The sequence below is a fragment of the Schistocerca piceifrons genome, chromosome 8, assembly GCF_021461385.2.
Source record: "Schistocerca piceifrons isolate TAMUIC-IGC-003096 chromosome 8, iqSchPice1.1, whole genome shotgun sequence".
NCBI lineage: Eukaryota > Metazoa > Arthropoda > Insecta > Orthoptera > Acrididae > Schistocerca > Schistocerca piceifrons.
This window is the reverse complement of record NC_060145.1, coordinates 183,367,276-183,384,948: the sequence shown is the minus strand read 5'-3', so window position 1 is coordinate 183,384,948 and position 17,673 is coordinate 183,367,276. Positions and strand designations below refer to the sequence as shown.

The window sequence follows — 17,673 nt, the reverse complement described above, 5'->3', positions numbered from 1 at the left end:
TTAGCATTGAATGCAGACACTGACAACTCATTGTCCTGAATTTGAAAGCCAAACAAATCAAATGAATCAAGGCCAAATATGTTCTCACAATGTGATTGTAGCATAGTGAAAGTTACAGTTCATGTATGCGAGTGACACATAGCAGGCCAGGCAAAGTACATTTTCCAAGAACGGGAATGTCTTGTCTGATATAAGCCATCAGGTGAATGCTAGTTTTAGACAGGTGTGGGGAGCCTAATAGTTCATATGTGTTACGATTTAGCACTGTAAGAGAGGCACCTGTTTTCCATTAATATGCAAATGAACAAAAAGCTTGTTGGACTGGCAGAGCACTGAAGAAACTGTTCACTTGCTAGTTTTGCTAATGCCTGCACGAGGCTTTGAATACAAGGCATTGATCACATGGGCCTTGTGACTAGATTTGTGAGTGGGCAGAATTCTTATGTTTGTTCCATTGCAATCATATGGATTGTACATATCCTTTCTTGCCACAAGCATAACACTGTGTTTGTCTTGATGGGCAGTCTTGGCTTTTGTGCCATGAATAGCACTGTGGGCATGACTTAATTCCATTCGCATGTTTAGAGAAGTGCTTATGTGGCACAGAGAAGTGTTAAAGCGGTATGGCACATGCAAGCTGCTGCTGCTGCCTAATGGGCTAATTGTGAGCAAGGGAGCCGCACGAGGTAGCCGCTCAGTCTGAGGTGTCTTGTCATGATTCACGCGCTCACCCCGTCGGAGGTTCGAGTCCTCCCTAGGGCGTGTGTGTGTGTGTGTGTGTGTGTGTGTGTGTGTGTGTGTGGGGGGGGGGGGGGGGGTCCTTAGCATAAATTAGCTTAAGTTAGATTAATTAGTGTGTGAGCCTAGGGACTGATGGCCTTAGCAGTTTGGTCCCATAGCCCTTACCACAAATTTCCAATTTCGTGAGCAAGGGGCGACTCAACCTGACAAATTTGTGGCTGCACAAAGTTATTGGCTGACATGGCACCTGAACCGTACTGGTCTAGTATTTGCACAACATATTGAAATGATGGATCAGACTGTTTCAAAACCTGTTATCTAACTCTGACATCAGTGACACTGTACATGATTGCATCACACAACATAACATCTGAATATAAAGCACCACAAGCACATTTGAATTTGCATTTCCTCATCATACCCTGCAAATCTGTTATCCACTCATGATAAGTTTGTTCTGACCTTCTCTTGCAATTGAAGAATTGATACCTAGCTGCTACCACATTCACTTGTTGGTCATAATAGTTAGTTAGTGAATCTACTACAACAAGATCATAGGAAAGTTCACTAGGAGTGGTGTTAGGAAATAGTTTCTGGATGAGTTGAAAAACTATACTTCCTACCATGGACAATAAATGGGGGAGTTTCACAGTACCTAGTACATTGTGAGGAATTATGTAGGCTTAAACTGTTGCAACCACTCGAGCCATTCCTCTTCTTGTTCATGAAACTGGTGAAAAGGTGTAGTTTGTTGTTCTGTTGGGCATGCAGCATTGGCCACTAGCTGCTACACCATCTTTAGCAGGGTTTTGTCCTGCCTGTTTGTCGAATATGGGGTGCCTATCAAACCTGCTTTCTCGGATTGCTAGACAACAACTGAAGCAAATTGTATTAATGAATTTTTATTACAGTAAGATAAATGACAATATTTAACTTTGAGACTTTACAATGATGTGTCACAACCAAATGACAACAGACAAAATAAGAAAATCTCTTCAGTATATACAATTTCTAATATAAGTGAAATAACACAGTTCCTAAGCAGCTGCTATACAAGTGCCTAATCTTGACCCCACTGTCAAAGTTGGTGAACTGGGCTGCAGCCAGGTGGTGTGACGCTTGTGTCCTCTTCATGTAGATGCCGCTGCTGTCTTGCTGTTGTCTTAGAGATGGGTCAGTCAGCATACTATTGGCTGACATCTTCTTCACAGCCCTCTCTGCTCTAACATTCTGTCCAGTGTGCCAGCACTTGACTTTTATTCTGGAACAGACTGTATGACAGTTCACTGTTTATCATGCACATGGATCATGGTCAGCATGTAGAGGTACACACAGACAGTCATTATCCAGTGCATACACAAAAGGAATAGAAGAGAAAATCACTAATACTGGCACAAAGTACTCTCCGTAAGGAACAGCACAGTGGCTCTAGGTGGAAACAGGTGGAAATGGCTTCAGATGTTCAGACTCAGCTAATGATGCAAAGTACTCTCAATTCACTATTTTTATTCAGGCAGTCAAGGTGAAATCAAATTGTAGATTATAGTTTGATGGGAAAAAAGCATGAGCTATAAACATTACCAAAATTTTCAAGTAAAATTTTCTTTTTGTAACCTGGTGATCCAATAAAGACATGGAAACAAAATTGTGAGTAAACTTTTGTTTGAAATTTAAGAAAACTGAATAAAAAAATGTTCATTCTTCTCAAAGTCAGACAAGCTTTGAAGTCCTTTTCAGAAGCCAGGGGTACATGGAAAATGTACCTTGTTTCAATGAACTTACACTAAATACCTAGCAATCGGGTGAAGCCAATGGAAGCACTGAAGTTCTTTAAATGTCTTAAAGATTAAAGGACCTTTGCTTTGAGGACATTCTTCCATGTCTTCAGTACTTACAAACCAAAGGTTTGAAAATAAGTGATTCAAAACTGTTTAGTTATGCAACATTAAGAATTGTGCCAGATATACAATGCTGGAGAAAACTGTATACTAGATCAACATTGCTGGTCTTTGATAAAAAAGGGTCAAAATGTTTTCAGAAATTTGTCAAGTTTTCCTTGTGAGTCCTAGATGCAGTGCATGTACTGAACCTGTGCATTTCTCATGCCTCCTCAATGGACAAAAGAAAGGAATCATTTGTTGATGGACACTGTCAAAGGAATTTTAATGTTCAAGTACAGTTTCAAGGTTGTATCTTGTGAGGAATTTTATAGCCATATCCTTCAAGATAACAATTCAACTCTTCTCTCAGCAGCACAGTCTATTGAAAAATATGCTTTGACAGGAAACACCATTGGCATTGGTAACTACTGCAAAGTGCATCACGGTAACTGCATTGTATCTGGAACAAACAAATACCATTGTTTAACACAATAGCAGGTTTTCAAAGTGTTCTTAGACCTACCTGCTAATATTGAGATTAGAACATGTTTATTACTCCAAAATGTAAAATGTAAACATTTTATTGCTTCTAAAATAAATTGTCAGCCTTTTTTTCTATATTTACTGCTATTTGTGAAACACTGTCCTGCTTTCAATAATTTTGAGTTGGTAATCCTATTACAATCTGACCCGTACAACTGCATCTCAGAGATGGTTTCAAAGCCTCAACTCTTAAAAACTGAGTTTCATATTTAATTACAGCCCTAATCTGTCAAAAAAAAGTTCCATGACCCAACAGTCTGTCAAGAAAAATCAAGTCTTCATACAGTGAATGACATGATATAGTTTTTTTTAAAATCATTATTGAACCACCCATTGATTATATTTTATGGCTACAGTACCAGAAGAAACACTACGTGGAGCAAGCAAGGAGCAGAAAACAAAATGTGACTCAAGCCAATATCATATACGACAGTTGAATAGTCTTTTTCTTAATTTGCAGGGTCAATGTCAGTCATCGAATACTACTGGCTGGCGGCACAGACCACACCACCTGTTGGGTGGCTCTCGTCAAGCTCCTTGTCGAAGGCCTGTCTCTCCGTGTTATAGCACAGACTCCAGCTACAGCTGTGCTCGCCCACCACATCTGAGGTCGACCCCACACCACAAGCCTCAGCACCATTCACGAACAGGTGATTGAAACATGTTAGTGGCAGAAATCATCTTACAACATTGGCACTGAATGTCAGCAATTCAAGGCAAGAAATTTTTAAAGTTATAACTGCAAGTTTATTTTTTATATACTTTAATAAAATGCACCACTGTCTTGATACTCAGTTTAACAAGCATCAAAAATAAATATAATGAGAAAATGTTGTAGAAAGAAGATAGAGAAGGAGAGCTTTACTACTTATACTTGTGTTACATCCATGGGAGCAAAATGAAAATTTCTTTGCCAGGGAGTGAAAAACTATAGTTTTAGGTCAAAAATGCATTCCATCCAATATTTCCCCAATGAGCAGATCCCATCTTCAATGTGTTATTCTAGAATTTCTGCAAAATACCCATTTACAGCTGCCATAACCTCAGAACATTTTCCAGCCACAAATTTCTTTATTTAGTTTTTCCATGTACTGATTCAGCAACTGTTTGTTGCTTTGGAAAACTTTATTGAGTCCACTGCAGATTTTTGCCTTCTTATTATGCCATTTTCAAGTGGTTCTGAAAACTGCCATAATTATGATAATTACATAAACTTTGTACTTAATAATAGAAGATGAAAAATCGAGGCTTGTATATTTCTAATACAAGTACAGATAAGGGTATAAAATTTATATTGTGCTGTACAGCAATGAACAATTGAAAGAAGTGCAAGTCTGCTGGGTTAAAATGTTACGTACCCAATGACAGCATGAGTATACCTCCCGTCCAGTAAGTCCCCCCCCGACCTGGCATTCTGGGTGACTTTTCTGAACTGTACCTGTTTCCCTAAACCTCTCCAGTCTTTTTCCTTCACCCCTCTTCCTTTCATTCAACTCTTCTGCCAGAAGAAGTAGCCGCTGTCTCTGAAAGCTTGAAAAAGTTAAACCCTTTTGTGTTTGTGTTCCCCAGCCACTGCTTGGTGAGTAGATTTTTTATCCATCCATTTACATTATATTATCATTATATTATTAGCATTCTTTTGGTTTAAGAGGATTTCAAAAATTTTAAGTTGAATCTTTTACAAATGAAAGGCTAAAAATAGTTTGCAGATTTAATAAATGCATAAAATAGTTGCAGTGGATTGGACATCCCAGACTTGTGTTGAATTATATCCTCTAACATACAAAAATTGAACACCAGGAAACTGCAGAGGTTGTTAGCATAGCTTGGACTCGTCATGGACTCCTTACAGAGCATGTTTACAAACACGTAGATACAGCAACAAATTTGTGGACTAACTGTAAATGAAGTTATCAGTAATGGGGTGGCAGAAGTTGAAGAAATTGGTGTTTTTATATGTACATTGCTCACTGAGCATCTTTTCCTTGAATTATTTTTAGATGGGCATAGATTTCTAATTCTTCATGTACTGGTATGTTCACAAAGTATTCCTTCTTCATTGTACAAAGGATTACAAGGTGGTTTTCAGTACTGTGCACCATGTGATTCTCTTGTATTAGGTGAGCTGTGAAGGTGGGATTTATTTCCCATGGTTTTTTTTTCTTTTTAATTTTGTGTATCTATGAATTACATTTTAAATTCCTTCCAATTTGTCTGATGTAACTAGCCTTACAATAGAGTAATATATTTTTTATATGCTATTATTTTGGATAAGACATGTGTTTTGTTAATGTTGTGTATTAAAAAATATAACAGAGGTGATTGTGATTTGTACATGATGTGTACATTATGTGTTTTTTTTTTTAAAAAAAAAAAGGTTACTAAGCCTCTATGAGACCTCACCATAGAAAGAAAGTAACACTAATTCTTTTTTATGTAGCAACTCTACTGTGCCAGTTGATTCCTTTTAGGTTTCAAGAAGTTATATATTTGATCAATGATCACACTGTGATAATTTTTAGTATGGGCTATATTTCATAATTAATGTAGTTTCTTTTCTACTTGAAATGAAATTAAATGAGTGTATGGCATCGTTGCCCGGGAGGACCCATTCGGGTAAGTTTGGCCGCCAAGTACAAGTCTTATTTCATTCAATGCCATATTGGGCAACTTGTGTGCTGGTGATGAGGATGAAACGATGATAACAGAACACCCAGTCTATGAGTGGAGAAAATCCCCAACCAGCCAAAAATCAAACCCAGGCCCGCTTGCAAAGGAAGCAAGCACATTACCACCCAACTAAGCAGGCTTTTCTATCTCATTAGAATTTAGTGGTAGTTTAAGGAGCCTATTTATTGCAGAACAGAAGAATGTCTTTTTATGTTGAGCAGGATGGCATGCTGCAACAGGAATTATGATGTTAGAAGATGTAGGTATATGATGAATTCCAAAAACATGTGTACATTGCTTCATAGTAATTGAAAGATCTAAAAAATTAATAGCTGTGTTTGACTTACAAGATAGTTTTATTATTTATTTTGCTACAGATATTTGCAGATAGGACATTTCTTGTTGTGAGCCACATATAAGATGAGGACATCATCAACATAATGTTTATAATATTCTATCAAATGTTAGTATCAGGGTTTTCTTTGAATAATTTGTTTTCCAAACAATTAATAAAAATATCTGCCAGTATACCTCCTGTGGGAAAGCCCACAGCTAATACATCTTTTTGAAGGTAGCTTTTGTTATGAATAGTACAGCAGTTGTATTTGAAAACAATTTCCAGTAATTCAATAATTTCTATGATTGCTACTGGAGGAAGTGTCTTGTGCATCAGCAAATTATTTTTTATTGCTGTAATTGTTTCATTTATAGGAATATTTCTGTATGTCTCTGCTATATCAAGCGAAGTGAACATTGCATTAGCATCAACCTGGAGACCTCATCCACTACAACTATTTTGTGCTGTTATTAAATCTAAAATCTATTTTAGCCTTTTATTTGGAAAACATGCAACTTGGTATTTCAGATATGTGAAAACAGAAATCCTCTTCAACCCAGAGAATACTTATAATGTAATAAATTACACTCATGCAATCATTGGGCACATAACATTTTAAAACCACCTGACTTTCAGTTTGATCAATTGGATGTTGCTCTGCAGCATAATGTGTTTTACAGTCTGTATGTACTCATGTCTATATGTACTTATATTTTATATATGTAAGCCGTGTTTTTTCATATTCTGTTATATGCAATGTTTATATATCTATCATAATTACGGCAGTTTTCAGAACCACTTTAAAATGACATAATATAAAGCCTAAACTGGAAGTGGACTCGATAAAGTTCTCAACAGTTGCTGCAGTTTTTCACTTCTTTTTTTTTAAATAAATTTCTTTGGCTGCAGGAATAGATAAAAGTCAATTGGTGCTAAACTTGTTGATTAGTGTGGTTGTTGCAACAATTTGTACTTCAAATCTTTCACCATTTGCACGAACAAAGAGTTTACATTGTCCTGATGAATGCCAGTTCTTTTGGTTTTCAGTTTGGGCTCATCTCAGGTATTCTTTCATTACTTTGTGCCTAAAATTATGTCATTGTTTTACTTTTTGTAGGTAACCAGTTAGAAGAACCCTTTTTAATTCCAGAAAGCAATAGCCATCTGTTCCACACATGGATTTAATTGCTGTTTCACTTCTTACATAAAGCTGTAAACCAATATCTCACCTACATTAATAAATTAGTGGATAAAATGGTTAAAACATTGTGAAGAAATGTTTTATATACTAACAATATGTAAAAAACATTCCACAGATTAAGTTGACATTTTACTTACATTATTTCACAGGATGTACCAAAATTTAAAATTCAGCGATATTTACACACAGCATATACCATTACAAAAATAATGACTGTCAACACCATCTCTTTGCCAGTCTGAAAAGATTTCCCATTGTCCTCATATGCGATACTAGAGGTATTTTATAATTAAATTAAGAAATGTTATGAATGCATTCTACTGCCTAAAATTAGTACATAGCACCACACACTTCACAAACTGTCAGAGTTTGAAGATTAGTGTATGTGATAAGGGTGTCCCATAAAGAATGCAGTTTATTAATTAAGCACTTCTTTAAGCTTGTTACATTGCTGGACCTGAAATTTAAGCAATTTTCTCTGTTGATATTGGTAACTGCAATACCAGCCATGATTACCAATTTTAATTGTCAGTCGGCATTTGTGCATATTGTTATCAGCTAAAATTGAATGATACATAGTGGATCAATGTCCAGATTTTGAAAGTGCACTTAAAATATGGTGCATGCTTTTCAGAGACCATTAAAATATTTAATGTAACTTTTACTTAGCAAAATGTGGCTAATACATCAACAGTGCAGAGACTGGTAAGGAAATTTGAAGATAGAGGATAGAACATGAGTAATGATAGTTTTATAAGACAGTCTGAAAACAAATCAAAAGCCATATGGGGTATTGTGAAGACTGAAACGGGGAAGAGTTGTGAAAACCAGGACATTAGCCTCAAAAATTTAAAAAATGTCAATATTAATAAACAAGATTTGCCAAATTATACTAACAATTATTTCATAAATGCAACAACTTCATTAAGCTAAAAATTCACAAGCGAAGAAAAACCTGAATATCCAAAAACAGCTTGTAGGATGAGGGTAGAGCCACCAAATGTGGGTGAAGTGTTGAAAGTGATACAAAGCTTGAAACCCAAAATGTCGGCTGGCATAGATGAGGTGCCTGTGTCAATCATAACAAGGACAGCACCACAAATCGCAAAGCCCTTTGCACACATAGCCAATTTATCATTCAGTGAAGGTGCTTTTCCAGAGAGGCTGAAAATTTCAAAAGTGAAGCCATTATTTAAAAACAGCGGCAAGTATAAGGTAGAAAACTATCGCCCAATATCTCTCCTCCTAGCATTTTCAAAAATATTAGAAAAAACTGATGAAGCACCGAATCAACAAATATCTAAATGACCATAATTTACTTAACAGAAATCAGCATGGCTTCCAAGCACATAAAAATACTGAAACAGCAGTAATGTGCTACACTGAACAAATAATCAAAAATCTAGAAAAAGATTATAGTTTAGTAGGAGTAAATCTAGACCTCTCCAAAGCTTTTGACACTGTGAACCAGGACATTCTTTTAGAAAAATTGGAAACGTTGGGTATACATGGGATGGGGAAAAAATGGTTTGAATCATACCTAAAAAACAGAACACAGGTTGTGGGACTGACATCAACTTACTCCAACCACAAAATAAATTCAGTATCAGAGACAAAAAATGTAGAAATAGGAGTACCACAAGGCAGCATCCTAGGGGCTATATTGTTTCTTGTCTATATAAATGATTTTCACACCTCAGATGATGCAGCCAAAGCAATAATATTTGCAGATGATACTAGTGTGATAATAAGTGCACCAAAGCAATTGCTACCAACCACTTCTGATAAAGTACTAAATTACATCCACTCTTGGCTCAATGCAAACAGGTTGACATTGAATGTAAATAAAACAAATTATATGCAGTTTGGGAAAAGATGTCAAAATGTAAATCTCGATCTGGTGTGGGGTGACAAAGCCTTAGACAGAGTGATATCTACAAAATTGCTGGGGATTCATGTGGATGAAAACTTAAATTTTAATGACCACGTAATAAAACTTGCACAGAAACTTAATTCAGCCTGTTTTGCCCTCATAATTATTGCAAATGTTTGTACCTCAGAGGGTGCCAGAATGGCATATTTCGGCTATTTTCAATCTCTTGCCACACACAGAATAATATTTTGGGGTTCCGCAACAGAGCGCATAAAACAAATTTTGCTGTTGCAGAAGAGGGCCATCCAAATAATAACTCACAGTCATCCACAGACACACTGCAAATCAATATTCAAAAATCTTAGAATACTTACTATACCATCATTATACATATACAAATGTGTAATGTATGTCAGGACCCACATTGCAGATTTTCAGACAAATGCCGACTTTCATAACTACAATACCCGTAATAGTGCAGCACTCCATACTCAGCGAACAAAAAGAACGAATACACAAAGGCATGTGAGCCATATCGGTGCAAAACTGTACAACGCACTGCCAATCAACATCAGGCAGTTAGAAGATGATAACAAATTTAAAACAGAATTTAAAATATTTCTAGTAGAACAATGCTTTTATTCTGTAAATGACTATGTAGGTCAATAAATTTTTTCTGATGATATTTATAAAGGCAAAATGGAAAATACTCTATCTGTACCTAACCATTCATTACATTTACATACTTAAAGGACAGCTGTTGTGTGATGTAAATATATACTTAAGCAGTGTTGTGTATATAAGGACTTGCCGTTTCGGGAGGAAAAAACTAAAGCCTTATGAAAAACAGACCTTGCATTTAAAATAACAAGCAGGGATGTATATAGGCTATATTAATTTCATTGTATTATTTTGTTTTGTACTTTTTTACGTATATATTGTTGGTGTCCCATTTCTTTGAAATGGCTTACATGTACCCTTGACAACATCCATACAATATTTATTGTCAACGGGTGGATAAATAAAATAAATAAAAATAAATAAATCAAATCAGCTGGATGTCTTTGTTCTTGTTGATCAGTAGTGAATGTCGCTCTTGTCAGTGAGAGCACTGCTACAAGTCCAATGAAGTCAATTTGCCATCGTCCTCAACAATTAGCGATTCCAAAAAGCACTTTGCATTGAATTTTGACATAACATCTGAATTTGAATCCTTTTACAGTCCAACTAACACAGAAGTTGAAGTCTACAGACCATTTGAAGCATCAAACATTTGCATAGCGGGTAATCACAAAACAAGAATTCTGTAGTGACTTTCATAAGAAAATAATATTTAGTGATGAGGCACACTTCCAGCTTAATAGTTATGTGAATAAACAAACTTGCCAGATTTGGGGCCCAGAGTATCCTCGCATGGCCCATGAGAAGTGTCTTTATCCAGAAAGAGTCACTGTTTGGTGAAGGTTTTGAGCTAGCAGAGTAATTGGGCTATATTATTTTTGAAAACAAGACTGGAAGAGCAGTGACAGTGACTCTGATCGTTACACCACATGATAATACAGCATTTATGACTACAACTGGAAGAACTGAATGTGGAAAATATGTGGTTCTAACAGGATAGGGAAACCTGCCACATCGCTGTTAAAACAACAAGGTTGCTGAGAGAATGGTTCCCTGCTCACCTCATCTCTCGCAAAGGCAGTCAGAACTGGCTACCAATATGATATTTGACGCAATGAGACTTTATTGTGGGGCTATATGAAAACTTGTGTTTATGTGAACAATCCACAAACTGTCCTTCAATTCAGAGGAAAAAGTTAGACATGTCTTGGGTCAAATTCAAGTGGAACTTTAGTCCAGAGTTGTCAAAAATATTGTCCACAGAGTGGATGCATGCAGACAAACCAATGGAGGATGATTTGCCTGATATTTTGTTTCATGTTTAGTCACAGTCTTTGTGTTTCATATTGACATAATAAAACTAGCAATTTTCATATAAATTATGTGTTTTATTATTAAAATAAATCTGTTTTCTTGTGGGACACACCATAGAGCCTGTTGTGAAACATAGCACTAAGATGTAGCATTTACTTTTTGTATTTAAACGAAGGACTGCTGGTGGTAACACAAATGAAGTCGTTTACATCACATACTTTGATACTTGCAAAAAAAAAAACTCATCAAGACCTACAAATGAAGTATCAATATAAATAATTAAGTTTGTATGGAGCCCTCAGAGCATGAGTCCTATTCATACTTGGCTGAGATTTTTAGTTCTCTTACAGCAGAAGATGCTCTTCTGTTAGGATCTAACAAAAACAAGATAAAAAGTTATATATATATTAGCATTAGTGTGCTCTCTTTCTTAAAGTAACCCAGTCAACTAAGGTCTGCAATTGATGTCAGGTCAATAGGAAAACGTGAAAGAGACCAATCACTGTTTGTGTACCATTTTATGTTCATACAGGATAATAATTATTCACACCTATAGTTTTTGCAAACTGTTGTTGATTATAAGTAACACAGCAATAAAGCATAACTTTTGATTTCACAGATGATGTTCCAGCATACGAGAAACCAAACTATCCCACGTCACAGTCATCTAACAGCAATACTTTAGGAAGTGGCACAGGCAGTCAGAGAGTTAACAAGCTAGCCAGCATGTTTGCTAATGGACCATTTCCACTTGGTAATTCAGCATCAAGTTCCAGTTCTGGAGATCAACATGAGAAACAGCCTTTAAATGCCAGTGAACCTATTCGATAATACTGTTTGTTGGCAATGACGTACCAAACTAAAAGACTGCCTAAATTGTAATTTTATTATATTTTCATTTTATAGAACTTTGAAACTGCATTTTATAGCTGATTAACTGCCATTTTGTATTTAATGATGTATATTGAACTGGTAGCAAAAATGTTAAAATTGTTATTACAACTATAGCTTATCACATTTGGTATATCATGGAATTTCTATACAGCATGCACCCAGAAGAGGCCTACTGTGGGATGGGAGGGGGAGTGTCTAACCAGAAAAAAATTTAATAATACTGAAGGCCTAAAAGGCCTAAAAGAATTGGTGGTATAATATTGCCTCTGAAATACCTGTAACTAAAATTCTGTGAAAGGACTATCCAAAAGGCATTTATTCTGTCCTTTACATCTTCACCACATATTGGATTATTCCTTGTTAATATAGCAAATAAAACAAATACTATGAATAATAACACCTGCACAACACATGTTATATGTACTGTTGCCACTGTGCACTAAAGTCTCACTGACTACTTTTGTATTACACAGTAGAAATGTTCTCCATTTAAGATTAATGGGCTACGTCTACATGTCATAAATTTTGCAATTTTGTGGTAACTGATTTAGATACGATCATTGGTATTCCTACTACCAATCAAGGTGAATACTGGCTGTATTAAAATAATTTATTGAAACGGCTATGATTTCGTTCAAAAGTCTATAATACGTAAAAAGCAAATAAAAGTTTTATGCTAATTTAGTTAATTACATAGTATTTTAGCACTTGAATTAATTTTGAATGACATAATGACAGAAATCAGTAATATGTGGAATCAGTTCTGTTAGAATACTCTGGAACACTGTACAGGACAGACAGACAGTAAGTGACAAAGTATCACTCTGTAATAATAAGTAACATACTGTCATTGTATTATGGTGATCTTCAGTTCATGATATGCATGGAAATATGTGACAAATGATGATTAGAATTGTTATTTCATTCTACTGATTATGTGTTTTCAGTCTTATATGACTTTTAAAAACAATTGTGAAGATTGGCCATTGATGCACATGCATCATAAAGGATAATGTATTGAAACCTTAGCAACAATGGCCAAAGAGAGTAAACAGTTAACTTATTTGGAGTGTATTGTGGCAGGTCACCTGAAAACCAATATGTTTATTAGAGAATTCATTTACAATCATATTACTTATGCTCATGAAATTCACAATGTTAGCATACATTGAATAATTTTGTTAACATTAATGTCATTGTTTTCCAAGGGACTGATGAAGGATTGTAAATTAATTTTAAAGTATAGTTAATGCACAATAAACATAAATCTAATTATGAAAAAACTCTGTTCCACATCTCCTGTTTTCCAGTTCATGCTATTAATACAATACATTATTTGTGACACTGGTTTGGTAACATGTTTTTCACAAAACTAGTGACCAATTCCGCTGCATTGTGCAGTCATAGACCATAATGAAAGCAATTAAATTTAAGCTGACTAGTCAAACAATTTTAGTGTCCTCTTAAGAAATCTGTAGAGGAATTGTGTATGTGTCAAACGCTGTGGTACATTTTAGAACGACATGCATATCAGTTATTTTATGTTGTACCTCAAGTGTACTGTATGTATTATATTGTAAATAACAGAAATAATCCATGACAGCATAAAAATCTTTTTGTAAGTAATTAGTATGAATGGAATGATGTATTGCCTACACAAAATGTAAATATGTGCTGATCTGTAAACTTCGGACAGTGGTTCTGCACACAGATTATGATTGCTGATGTTACTAACGACAAGTTTAAGTTTCCTCTGCTCTTAAATTGTTTTTGTAAATAAAAGTGCTTTAAAACAATAAGAAGATGCTCACTTAATATATATTCTGATATAAAGACACAGATTGTATCATAAACCATATGATCATGTACTACTGTGTATTCAATAGTTTAAGATGAAAAACTCATTGTGAACATAACATTGGTTTATTTGGAAGTAGATAAGTATCAGCAGATAATACCAGCACTGAAGCCATTGTCTTGGTTCAAAAAGTTTCACTTAATTTATCCCACTCTCCCAACATTTCAGAAAATCATATTGTTTGTTGTTATTCCCAATGAATCATACATAAAATCCACAAATACTAGAGCTAACATGTTCACAGGTTCCTTAACTCAGCTACTGCTCATAGCTCACACGTGACTAATTAAGTTGCCCTGTACATGAACAGATACATTTTTCCTAACAAATACAGTAGCTTATAAATGTGTTTAGTTATCTCAGACATGAAAAGGTACCTCAAAATATTGCTGTCATGTATAATTATAAAAGTTATTCTTAAAATTATTTGTTTGTCACTGTGTGTTTTGAGATTATATTATAGACTGTGGTAACATGTTCTTTGGAAAACATTGGCAAATCTCATGAACTAATTGTCACCTATTTTAAGGTTTAAGCACAAAAATGCTTCTTACTTTTCTTCACTAGAAGATGTAAACTTTCCCATGACATTTTATGTCTGTAGGAAGAACAGCAAACTTATATCCCTTTAGCAAAGGTTTCTTAAGGTTACTTTTCTAAATGTATGCCAAATTTCAATACTTTCCACAGTACAATTAATTTCAGCCTGTGTTCATGGATAAAATGAAAAACAAAACCCTCTTTTCCTTTAGTAGTGTATATTTTATTCAATTAATCTTACATCATAATGTTTCATGAAATTTCTGCTTCTTTGTTTTCAACATTATCTGACAGGAGGCAACATTCAACTGATTGCACTATGAAGAAAGGCAGTCATTGGACGTTGTTTGGGTTGGCTATTGTATTTACAGCTTCATTACTCTCACGTCAAGTTGTAACCAATCAAAAGTCTGCATCTACATCCATACACTACTAATTACCATGAAATGCATGGCTGAGGGTACTTCCAATTGTACCATACATTACAATTTTTGCCTGCTCCATTTATGTATGTACCATAAGTGTGCAGAAACAAACTCAACTTAAGAGTATACCTATTATAAAACCCCAATGACTGTTAAAGGCTTAGACCTTTTCTCTTTTGATAAACAGATGTGTGCAACAAAAAAATACATTTGATTGTTCTAAATCAGAATAAAATAATCCTGTAGGAATACATCTTAGAACAGTCAACAAAAATAGATCTGCATGAAGAAACCAGTAACAAGGATTGATATGATTTTTTTTTTTTTTTTCAAAATTATATTTGAGAATATGGAATATATTAAATGCCCTCTGAAAAAATGATACAATAAATAACATACAGTTTATTTGTGCAATAAAATATTTGTAGCTGTTAACATATTTTGAGAGCTGTTTGTTTTCCTTATTTATGAAAAATAAAAATTTTTATAGTATCAGACAAATTGTGATAAAAGGTGAAACTCAATAAACTGATACAGTGTTTCTCTGAATAGTTTCAGCGATGTATGTAGCCGTCCTGACATAGTCTGTCTGATATATATTTGTGCAGATAATTAAAAATGTGAATTTCATGGTCATCTTCTTCTAAAGTAAAAGTTCTTCCACTTCAGTAGGTCAATTCGAGGTATGAGTTTCTTGAATAACAGATATACATATATATAATAGTCAATGTTGTTACTTTTTGTGGTGCATAAATAGTGTTGTTGACATTAGAACTGTTCCTAGCATCACATTACAAAAAAGTGAACAACTGCTAATGAAATGGTGGTGCATTTAACTGAAACAAATTTAAAAGTAATGAATAATCACACACCGAAAGGGTGTTTATGTTTCGTACTACTGTCAGCATCTCATGCTCTTGTAGAAGTAAACTTGAACTACATTGACTTTTGTTATATATTTTAGTAAGCTGGGCTTTTATAAAGTTTTGTATAGACTTTTGTATATCAATGTAATGTAACATAATGTACATAATGTAACAAACACACAAGTGTAAAATAAAATTCAATTCTTTTTAAGAGAGTCTTAAAACATTCTTTCCCGCTGAACTGAAAAATTTGAGAAAATGGAAATTTTAACCACAAATATACAAGAAAGAAAGGAGGTGTTACTTTCGAATCTGGCAGAAGGTCCAGTAAAACATATCAATGTGAGTTTCTTTTAACAATTGTAACGCACTTTTTAAATAGAAGAAAATGAGAACAGAGGTACAGAAGCAAAAATATTTGAATTTTCCCCTATATTCATGCTGAAGCAAAAAAAGGACTATTATCACATTTATGCAATCTACATCTATATCCACATCTATACTCTGCAAACCACAATGAGGTTCATGGCAGAATGTGCATCCCATTGTACCAGTTACTGGGGTTTCTTCCTGTTCCATTCACGAATGGAGTATAGGAAGAATGATTGTTTGAATGCCTATGTACATGCACTAATTATTCTTATCTCATTCTCATGATACATATTGAGTGATACATAGGGTGACTGTAGTATATTCCTGGAGTCAGCATGTAATGCCAGTCCTTGAAACTTTGTTAACAGAGTTTCTCAGGATAGTTTACATCTATCTCCAAGAGTCTTCCAGTTCAGTTCCATCAGTATCTTTGTGACAATCTCCCATGGGCTAAACAAACCTGTGACCATTCAGGCTGCCATTGTATGTATACGTTCGATATCCCCTATTAGTCCTTTCTGTGTGGTACAGGTCCCACACACTTGACCAGTATTGTAGGGTGGGTTGCACAAGTGGTTTGTAAGCAATCTCCTTTGTAGACTGATTACACATCCCAAGTATTCTACCACTGAACTGAAATCTACCACCTGCTTTGCCCATGAAGAACTCAGAGAACCATTTAATATTTACATACTTTTTCATCATTGTTCACAAATGGATTTGTTTCATTTGGAAAAATAACCAAACCACATGGCACACTGAACTCATATTTGTGAGGAGTCGTGTAAAAATGATGATCTGCCAATCCTAACATTGGCAATGCCATTTTTTTCCCAGAATGTTGCAGACACAGCCAGATTACTGGCATAATCAGTTACAGTTAAATATTTTTCCCCTCTTTCATTGTGAAACGGATCAGATTCCAAGATGACAAAATATTCGTCTCAGCACTACATGTGTCTCTGAAGAGTGTTCATAATAGTTGTTTATTTAGCTTGTTGAGTGTGAACAGTTTACTGAATCATTACTCAGTTTCCAATATAAAAAAAGGAAAAACTTTTTACATGGAACTTGCCTGTCAAATAAGTCATATATATCTGAAAACATGTTTTACAGTGTTTGTAATGTTTCTCATTTTCAATATGTCAGTGCTGCATTGCCCAAAAACTTGAAATAACTTTTCTCACATACTCAGGCTATGGGTAAACACTGAGACTATGACAAGAGGGATGTAGCAACTCTTCTTGGATGCTGCTCTCTCCCAGATACTGAAAAACTTCTGATACATGTGATGTTTCCCATCCTCCTGTTCTGTCCGTTCTTGGGGTAAGCACTGGAATACTAAGAAATATTTATTTGTTTTATTTACAGTAATTACAATTTTTACTGAATAAACATACAAATAAAGCTTATTATGTATTTATACACACCTTAATACAAAATATCAGCAGACTTGTTGTTTCTAGTGCAATTCAAAATACAGAAAATCACACAGAGCTTCATTTCATTCTGTAGAATACAACTTTGTTTGAAACACC

General features: G+C 34.9%; 1 protein-coding gene across 1 annotated transcript in view; it reads left to right on the top strand.

Moving 5' to 3' along the window:
* Nucleotides 1-15,974, top strand: part of LOC124712171 (protein sax-3-like) — an 89,837-nt gene extending 73,863 nt beyond the window's left edge. Inside the window, exons 21-22 of the mRNA XM_047242466.1 lie at nucleotides 3,625-3,814; nucleotides 11,800-15,974. Coding sequence (XP_047098422.1) covers nucleotides 3,625-3,814; nucleotides 11,800-12,011 — 402 coding nt within the window. The 3' untranslated portion in view covers nucleotides 12,012-15,974. The remainder of the gene's footprint in view (nucleotides 1-3,624; nucleotides 3,815-11,799) is intronic.
* Nucleotides 15,975-17,673: the final 1,699 nt, after the last annotated feature.